Raw genomic sequence first — 10,697 nt, forward strand, 5'->3', positions numbered from 1 at the left:
GTAATCAGAAGCTCTTTTTCTAAAAATAATTTTTTTTACTTATTTGGACACACTTGGGATTTTTGGTATTCCTTCTCCACTATCCTACAAGAGTTTTTATCACAATAATTGGCATGTGTTGTTATAATTTGATTAGTAATATTGAGTTTAAACTTCAATGGACAATTATATTAAATAATTGAAGAAAAAAATTTATATTTCATAATAATTTTATTCAATTTAAGTGAAATTATCTAAATATTTGTAATCTCAAAAAAAAAAAAATTCAATAATCCTATTTGGAAGTGTGTGATCATACAGAAGGAGCTGCCCTAAGAGACATGGACATTCCAATTGTCCTTGCCATCTAATCCTCCATTAGTTGACGAATAAAGATTAAATCAACAATTTGGTCGATTAATTGGATATAAAAAAGTTGGATGGAAGAAGCATAGAGACAACATAGCAGAATACTAGGAACTTCTCTCAAGTTATTTTATCCTGTGATTCCTATGAAAACATATATATATGTAGTCTAAAAGAAGATAGATTGACCTTAATTATGAAGATAGAAAGCTTTAGTTTTTTAATTACAATTATGATGGTCTCATGGTAGCTCGATCTATATATAGCGGACTTAGCTTTTAATAACAACTATAGTGGAGTCACTAGCTGATTTGAGAAAATTTCTTTGACAGGAACAGAGTACAAAGATCTACTTTGGCATAAAAAAAAAGTGGGGATTTGAATATATACATGTGGACTAATAAATTTTTTAACCAAGGCGGCTACTGTATTCCTAAAGAATCTATTGAGGTTTTAATCTATAAGTCAGTATCAATAGTCGTAATATGGCTAACTAATTTGTCTTTTTAATTTTTTAATAGCGGACAAATCTAGTTCTCTTCATAAAATTTATTTAGGGCTATATTCTGTCCATGGAACTTGCCGTTCTTAAATCAATCAATTAGCTAGACATCATTTGATAATATAATTTGAAAGCTTATAAAGAAGTGGGATGCCTTGAATCACGGTATATTTTAAATGGATTTGGTAGAGAAAAGTACAGGTAATGTGAAACAGTCATATGACTCTTTCAAACTATAGAACTCAAATATTACCAGTTAACCTTTCTAAATATCTCAGTTCAACTTTTTGATTTGGAGTAAATGCTTCATAAGTGCGTAGTGTAATCCATTTGATATAGCTTTTTCTTTTTTAAAAAAAAATCACTTCATTTTAATGTGTCATGTATTTGTTTTTAGTTTTTCAAAATAATTAGAAGCTGAAACAAAGTTTAAAATTTGATTAAAATTAGAAGCTATTTTGAAAAGCTTCTTATAAAATTAAATGTTTCTTTTAAAAAACTGGTTTTTATAATTACAAACATAAATTAGTTTCTGGTTTTTTTTAATCTCAAAAAAATAATTATTAGATTATTTTATATCGGAATCTCTCCTTTTTTAATCTGAAACAAACTGATCCTAAGTGTTAATTTTAAATTAAGGCTGATAGTTGTGATTTTGTTGCAATCCTTATTATTATCTGAAATTGCATACAAATTTAGCGACTACAATTATTAACGCATTGTAGTTGCGGTAAACCAAAAAACCTTGACAATGTGGACAAAATCATGGTTACAGTTTTGTTGCACTCTTTGATATTGGAGGCAATTATGTACAATTGCTATTGATACAGCCATTATTATGAACAATTTTGCTGCTGTGATAACCCAAAAAACTTTGAGGTTGCAACTAAAATCGTAATTGCAATCCGTTTATTAAAAGGTTGAAACTAACATATAACTCATCCAAACTGGTGTGTTGATCAGGTTGTTACTATCAATAATAGTTATTTTTGCCTAAAAAAATAAATCATTTAAACGGCCTAATTAAGTGAAATTGGTAATTTTCCAAATTGTAATCATTCCAAAAGAAAATCATCAACTTTTCTGAAGGTACGATCGATGAAGGATATGTTATATGGGATGTACTTGCACCTATATATGTTGCATGGAAACTTTTTATTACCATACATAAGGATCAAGATTCCATAAATTATTCATAATCTCATAATTCATATATAATTAAAGTACTCGATCTCAAGAGAAAAACTACAATGGCTTACATTGAGTTGATAATTAAAATTAAAGTACATTAGCACTCGGCTGCTTTGGAAATGCCAATACATTGGCTGTTATATCATACATTCATACTGTATCAGTTGATTTAGTTTCACGGCTTAATAGTGCATCGGTCCATTAATGAAATATATCGCCATAGATCTGGAAGTTTAGGGAATATACCACGAAAAATTCAACTTCACTACTACGTGAATTCGAACTCAGAATGAACGAACAACTGGTATATACTTAATTAGATGAAGATTCTGGTCTTGTCCTCATTGATGAACATGTCCCAGAACAGAAGACTTTATTCCCTTTGTTCTTGCATGCTGTCGTAGCATAGTTAATTTGTTTCCTGCAATTAGTATTAAATAGGTAACAACGCAAAGTATAAGAAATTTGAACACCCTCTTTCTTATAATGCAAAAAGACGTTAGAAGGGATAAAAAGCATAGGACAAAGGATAATTTTTTATATATAATTAAATAAATAAAAAGGGATACAGGCATGTGCAATAAACTTCTGGGGCAAAACGAATTCCATCACTGCTTGTCTCTATCTTTGTCAAAAAACAACACTTCTGGTGATGATTTCTAGCTGGAGGCCTCTTCCTATAAGTTCAGGCTAGCCAAACGAATCAAAGGTGTAATTAAATAGTATTACAACAATTTAATGAAAAGAGAACTGCTACGTTACCACCAAGCTTATGCATCAGCTGACACAAAGTTGTTTCAATTAAACCAATAGTCTTGAATCTGAGACACAGATGTATTAGAGAGAGCTTTGCCGACATAATGATCATTTTGGCTCGAATCTCATGTGGAAAATACATGTGATCTGTATAAAAATAAATAATTAAAAGAGAGAGAGAGAGAGAGGAACTACACACCATTAAGGAGGATGGATACCTGTGGTTAATTTGTTTCGTGCATGAATAAGAGCAATATAATGGAGTTCCACTTTTCCTTTCATTATTTCTGAAATCAGCATAGTTTGACTTAGGAAGAACAGCCATATATGCAGTGAAGTGTACTAGAGTGGTATTGATTCGGCTCGTCTTATTTAAGAGGATGTGATTAAATTCATATGCAAAGATGAACAGAAGCAATACCACGCCAGTCCACTTCCGCAGAATCCATTTTCTGAGGTTTCTATTCTTCAGTGCTAAGCAGATAATGTAACTATAGTAAGCTCTTCTTCCTATAAAATAAAACTGCATGTGAGACTCCAACATGTCATGTAAGGGATTCATGGAACTTCTTTCATTCATAGTGAAAAAAAAGCACAAACAACAAGGCATAGTTTGGTTTCTAAAGAAAAAGCTGCTAGTATATATATATATGCAATGAAGCAAACAAGAGTGATATTGATTCGGCTCGTCTCAATCGTTGATATAGTGGTTGAATTAAGATGAGCCGTACCAATATCACGCCGTGTCTACTTTTGCAGAAGCCATTTGTATATAATATGGCCACTCAGGTAAGGCAAAGGTTCTATGTTGAGGAAAAGAATGGCAAGCTCTACCTCCTATAAATAGAACTAACTAAAGCACTGTACTACTGTGTCAGTATCGTATAGGAAAATAATTTATGGACGTCCAATATGCTATACCACATACAGTGAAAAAGAGAAAAAAGATAAAAAAAAAATAATATTATAAGTTATATGATGGGATAGAAAAAAAAAATTAAAAATGATAAGTATTGATTAGATGTTTAAAAATAAATTAAATGTCCATTTATCATTGTTTTATGATATATGACTTCTTTAGACACTCATCAAGGACGTCCGCGACCACAAGTGAAAAAACATTTAATGGTTAAGCATCTAGAACACTTATCATGATCAAGATTCACTAGGTCCACTATCGAACCCATCAATTAATGTTTATCAACTCTGCTTAATGGAGGACTAATTCTTTAGTTGTAGCACGTGAAACTACTATAAAAGTGATGTCAAGGTGCAAAATTGCTAAGGTAGTGGCGATTCCCTTATTCCAAAAGCTATAATAGACCTTTTTTTTAAGGAGAAGAAAGAAATAGCTATAAATCTATAATATAGCTTTTCACTGGTAAAAGTGAGCCACCATTGATTCAACCCCCTTCACCACAAGTTCAACTCATATTGAGTAGGTAAAAATTAGCCCGCTCGAAGTTAATTAATTTAACTCGAATTACTTAGAGCATGTTTGAATAGGCATTAGAAATCTGTTCCACGTGAAAAACACACTTTCTTAAACATAAATGTAGAAGTAACATCCTTGTTGCTTTTAAAAACACTCTGGTTACATTTTTTATTTCCAACCGTAACCCAAACGCATGCTTAATCTGCACTTCAATTAAGTTAAATTCATGGTGAGACATGTTGGCTCACAGTCACGAATTAGGATTTTTTTTTTAATTTTATACTTGTTTGGAATTTGGAATTATTTTATATTTGGAATTTCAAAACTTATACTAAATTACTATATTATTTAACCTTTTCACTTTTTTATTTTTCAACAATTTTCTACCATTCTTTTTATTTTAGATAAGCCACCAACCCAAAAAAATCCACCAACTACGGGTCGTTATGGCTATTTCTTAATTAACTCACTAAAAACTGAATTAAATTAGATTGATTCACTTTTTAGCCTATCCAAATAAGCCAAGTTGACTTAGATTGAGTGTAAACTTGAATTCTTTTCCACGCAACTCGTCCATCATTCTCTCTCTATAACTTTTTTTTTTCTTTTTCATTATCTCTCTTCATTTCTCTGTTCTCCCTCTTTTCTTTTGATTTTTCTGGTTGTAGAAGCACCAATGTCAGAGAGGATCTATTTTGGTCAAGAGCTCTATTTCAGAGTCCAAGGGTGGAAAAATTAAATAGTAATTTTAGGATTATTTTTTTTAGCAACACCACTAACTTGGCAAGGTGCCCCTCACCGAACAAGATCCTTATGTGAAGGCATGTTTGCCAATACAAGACTTTAGTGGCTAGGATTAGGAAGACTCATAATCTAGATATGGTAAAATAATTATGAATAAATTACATTAACTATCTTTAAAGTTTTGTGAAATTATATGAGTATTTTTTTTTAATCTGACAGTAACCTTTCTTGTAGGAAAGATAGTATAATATATAAGGAAATGCCAATATAATATTTCTAAACATTAAAATTAAAAAAGCGTTAGTATAATATTTTCAAATATAAAAAAAGGTTAGTATAAACAAAAATAAAAATAAAAGGATAATTTACTCAATAATCCTTTGGGGTCACCGGGACCTCAAACACATGCATCGACCCATTGTTGGCAAAAGCAATGATTTGGTTACGTACTCTTTCAAGGAAGTAGACGATGATATAGCTTATTTCTCAATCCATTCGATAGTGATTTATTCTACAACCTATAAGTAAAAAAGAGAAGGAATTTTAGAATCTTACCAATTTAGAGTTGACTTTCATAAAGTTCCAAACCTTCCGTTGCTTTGGATTCGAACCAATTAAAGCATAGCGGTTGCAAGCTAGAGACACAAGTCCCGGAACTCCACAGAGTGCAAAGATTTTGATTCATATAGTTCTAGTAAAAATTAACAATGTTTTTTTTATCAGAAAAAAAAAACATTGTTAATTATTTGGACATTGCATTTTTTTTTTAGAAATCTGTATCTTTCAAAAGGAGAAAATCTTATAAGTCACGTGTTAAAACAATTATTTTGTAACGATATATACGTCCTTAAATTTTGGGCTAACTTTTTAGGCTAAATTATAATATTAGTCTTTTCATAATTTTAAATCCATAATTTTAATTCTTTTTTATTTTTAAATTAAGATATTTAATCATTCTATTTTAAAATAATAAATATTTTTTATCCTTTCATCAATTGATCATCTATGTGAAAAAAGATTAAATGAAGTAAAAAATAAAAAAAATGTCTTAATAATAATTGAATTCATAACCATTTATTTATAAATAAATAAATAAATTATTAGGACACTTTTTTGTTTAGTTAATTATATTAATATTATTTGTTATATATTATTATTTAAAAGTTATTGTTTTTTTTCAAATTATCAACACTTACAAATTTAAGATATTTAATATAAAAATCTTTTTAATTATATGTAAATAATTAGAATAAAAATAATGTGAATATTAAAATCAATTAAAAAAATTACATAAATAATTTACATATTAACTTATGAAATTTAATTATAAATTGGTAAATAAAAATAAAATATGTAAAATTTTCAAAATAAAAACATAAAAAAGGATATGAAATAAAATTTAAAATATTTATTTATTAAATATTTTTTAATTATAAATTTTAAATAAAAAAATTAATATCTTTCACTGATACATAAAAAATAATATTAACGTAGCAAGTCATGTTAATTCATATTAGAAGAAACAAAATTATGAATTTAAAATTATTGGAGATTAAAATTATAATTTAGCCAACTTTCTCTTATCTCTATTGATGGAAAAAATAATTTAAAAATAAAACAAAATAATTAGAACACATTTTAAATATTATATATATGAAATTTAAAGGTGTCCCTAAACAAACCGCGTAAAATTAAGGAGTAACTAATTAAACTTCACATGATAGGAAAACATCAACCACGCTTCAAAAAAAAAAAAAGGAAAACATCAACCACAGAAACGACAAAAAGTTGAAGGAGGGATTTAGCATTTTTGGCAAAATTCCATCTTGCTGTGCAATAAAGATATAATTTTTAAAAATGCTATATGCTAACAAATATAATAAACATCAAAATATCTTTTTAGTGATTTAAAACACACAAAACAAATTGGCCATTAATCAATTGTGAAGGTTTTGGTTGCTTTGATAAAACAAGGGACGGGACATATAAACTACTGCATTTAAAATTTAACATAAGCTCTTTTAAGTAAGCAAGAAGGTAATTCAGATCACCTCTCCTTTTATCTCCTTACAGATTGAACTCTAGGAAAAGATATTTAATCTTAATGGTCATTTATTAAATCATATGTATCAAAGGGCCCTCTAGATTCTGGAAAATTAAAATAATATGATACTAGTACTACTGTACAATTTAGCACGTCAAATTCCTTCATCAAGTAATAAGAATATTCTCATCGAATCTCTTCAAAAACCTCTCCCCTTCCTTAATTTCGAGAAAGTGTTTATTATACAGGCGACAGGAAAGAACTGAAGCGCTCAATTTTATAATCTTGCAGTGATGGGGTTATGGAGCAAAGCTTGAAATACAAGTTGCCCAAGCATTATAGATTTATACGGATATTTTTAAGTGAAATCTCTTAATTACTAATTCAAGGATTCAATCTTCAAGTCCATATATATATGAAAAAATATTTATTAAAAAAAAATTCAATTTCTTTAATAAATCTTACCTTAATAAATCCTAAGTACCCGTAATAATTGTCTTCGATGGTAGAATTTTCCTCAACGTAAGTTAATTAAAATATGTTCCTACGGTGAACGGAGACAAACTTTAATTGTTATCCAACATGTTTTTGTCCGAAACAAGCATCTTAGTGGCCATAGTTATATCTTATGCACGAGGTTGTTCTTTCGCCAATTTGCATATGTGGACGAGAGAGACACTTGTTTTGCTCCAAAGGTGGCGGGGAAAGGTATTGTTAGAACGGTGAATGGTGTTTGGCATTGGTTAATGGTTATTCACTTTAGTCTTAATTATTTATTCAAACGCCATGTTCAGGATGAGGTGTTTACAATACTTGCTTGAAATGAATAATACAAAAAAATAATATCAAAATACAATAAAATTAAGTAAAGGAAAAAGAAATAAAGTCTAAAATCTGAAATATAGCTAAATATGCTAGAAATACATTGACAAAAATAAAAATATAGAGACAAATCAAAATATAGGTGCGACTATGGTGTATAGTTCCTAAAAATTTTCGGTCAATGTGGGTCTTCTCAATCTCCTTCCAAGAGTCAAAAGTAAGCATTAAAGGCCAAAATAAGCAAATCAAAGCTTAACCACTAAGCAAAGACAACAACAAGACCATATAGCAGAAGCTCAAATCATCAAAGCTTAACCACTCAAGATAAAAGCAACCAAGGCTTAACCATTAATGGAAAAAGCTAAAAGAGTACTTAATCACCATGAACAAAAGCAAACAAAGGAGTAGTGTTTAATCATCACACATGGTAGAAGCTACAATCATCAAAATAAGCCTAAAAGGCTAAAAACAATAAGTCAGGTCAAATATCAATGAAACAATGAAAAGAAAAATCACTAAACAATTGGTGTGAATCTTTCTTAAATAATGCAAGACTTTAAACAATAGTCAATATATCTTCAAAATATTCAGAAACATTTTATCAAACACCTTGTAGGCAAAACCGAGCAATGCTAGACATGGAGAGAACCTTGAGATCTACCAAACTCAAGGGCATCAAATCTGACATCAAGCCTGAGACAACAGTTTCATATGCTTCCTCGCCGAAAATCGCCACTCATGGCAGAGGAAGACAGCTCATAATGGTCAAAAATTGCCTCAGGGTAGCTAAGACAAAAAAAGACAAAGGAGTTTTGTTGCATACGTAGAACGACAATTGAAAATCATTGTCGCGACGGAGCACAGTGGCTGAAAATTGCCGCGCGGCGATGTTGACAAATGTTTAAGGGTTTTGGTGCGAATGTGCAAAGAAATTGATTAGTGGTGGTGGTTTCACGAATCACAACTCAGATTGACCAGAAAATCAAAGGAAAGGAAAAATGTTAAAGTTTTGTGTTTTGCATAAATTTTAGGAAAATGTAATCAAAAATTGAAAAGGAAAATAGGAGGAGAAGATGAATAAAGATTGAACGATGATAGGTGTTGGCCAGAATTGATGACTCATGACAGAGGACGACGATAGTACTGAATGGAAAGATCAATCAATAGAGACAACGGAGAGGAAATGATATTACTATGATACCATGATAGAATTCAATGTATAGAGATGAAAAAAAAAAGAGAAAAAAATTGAATATTATTTTAGATAATACTGAAATAAACAAATCAATTTTTACATGATTATATTGAGTTTTATATAACTAATGTTAAGAAGCTCTTATATAATTAGTTGCAAAAATAATTATTTAAATTAACTATGTTAGTAACACTATTAATCAATATCTCTAACAGAGAGTTGATGGCTTAGAATTGAAGATTCCATTCATATTTTTTAATATAAAAGTGAATAATACTATCTCTATCTCTTGTTATCACGTTAGTTTATTTATTTATTTTTGACAAAAACGCACTCATATTATTTCCTTTATAAATTGATGAGCAATACATCTGACCATTCGCGAAAAGCACCCTTTTCTTTACGAAAACTTATACCCATACCCATCTTCTTCTCCATATCAAAAACCACGTTACATTTGAGATAACCAGATGGCCGGAGAATCCACTCCACCCTTTGGTGATATATTTTTTAATCTTATTATTACATTATTTTTATTGTAAAAATTATTTTAATTTATTTTAACAACAGTTATGGAACAATTTACATGTAATTTCTAAAGAATTTTAGTGACGTTAGCATTAGTGACGAAAATTTTAAGTCCTAATAGTTTTAAAACCTCACTTAATTAATTTTAAGAAAAGCTCTATTTAATTAAAGAAGGAAATGTTCTTTTATTTTGTAAACCAAAACTAGTTTAAAATAAATGCAATAAAAACAATTTTATAAAGAATCTGTTGTCACTTGTTTTTACTTAAATTCATTGTTTGTTTCCTATAGTTTTATGATAGTATTTTTTCCCCTAAAAAACAGTTATTGCATATTTGGTTCTCAAATTTTTTTTTAAAAAATTAACAATTTTAGTCTAGCATTAATTTGTGGTCAACATTTTAATGCAAATTAATAATATAACACCTAAGTAATGACATAACACTGATGTACTAGTAAATAAATAATTTGACACACTTATATGTCATTATTTTTTTAAAAATAAATATTAATTATTAACTTTGATTAATAGATAAATTTGACTACACAACTCTTTCCTCTTTCCTTCTCTTCTCAATCACATAACTAAACTTATAACTTTTATTAACATGACATTAATAGTCCATATATTTTATCGTTGAAATTATCTTAATTTGGAATTGAAACATTTTTTTACGCAATGAAATTATAACATTATTCTATAAAAAAATTGGTTGTAAAAGAAAAATATTCTTTTGGTGAATCATATTTAATTTTTATAAATCCCTAGAAACTATTATATGCGATGATTTATAATTAAATAAAATAAAAATTATGTTATCAATACATTTTAGTTAAATTAAACAAACATACATGCATATTCGTATCTAATCTCATTTACTTTTTTAAATACAGATTATATTCGTGTTTATTCTGCCTTCTTACTATAAGTTATCTTTGTTTTGTTTGTCTCTATTTATTTTCTATAAATGGTATGGTTAATTTCTGCTTCTAGCCGCCCCTACTTCTGCTTTATTTACCGTCGAGTTGGCAAATCATTCAAAGGTTTTGATTAGCGCATCATTTAGTGCGTATATATATTCTCGTGAAATTTATAAATAACTAGAACACATCCATGAAATAAAAAATGTTTAAT

At 28.9% G+C, this 10,697-nt stretch overlaps 1 protein-coding gene and 2 non-coding genes across 3 annotated transcripts; all 3 read right to left on the reverse strand.

The window, feature by feature from the left end:
• Positions 1-2,036: 2,036 nt before the first annotated feature.
• Positions 2,037-3,971, reverse strand: LOC121175050 (uncharacterized). Its single transcript, XM_041016441.1, has 4 exons — positions 3,216-3,971; positions 3,013-3,081; positions 2,801-2,941; positions 2,037-2,459 (listed from the first exon to the last, which is right to left on the reverse strand). The coding sequence occupies exons 1-4, from the start codon at positions 3,241-3,243 to the stop codon at positions 2,380-2,382; spliced, it is 318 nt and encodes a 105-aa protein (XP_040872375.1). The 5' UTR covers positions 3,244-3,971; the 3' UTR covers positions 2,037-2,379.
• On the reverse strand, positions 3,130-3,231 carry MIR171S (microRNA MIR171s). Its single transcript, NR_126687.1, has one exon. It is a non-coding gene; the product is annotated as a microRNA MIR171s (primary transcript).
• MIR171H (microRNA MIR171h) lies at positions 3,401-3,551 on the reverse strand. The gene has a single exon (NR_048816.1). It is a non-coding gene; the product is annotated as a microRNA MIR171h (primary transcript).
• Positions 3,972-10,697: the final 6,726 nt, after the last annotated feature.

Source organism: Glycine max, chromosome 6 (genome assembly GCF_000004515.6).
Source record: "Glycine max cultivar Williams 82 chromosome 6, Glycine_max_v4.0, whole genome shotgun sequence".
NCBI classification, from domain to species: Eukaryota; Viridiplantae; Streptophyta; class Magnoliopsida; order Fabales; family Fabaceae; genus Glycine; species Glycine max.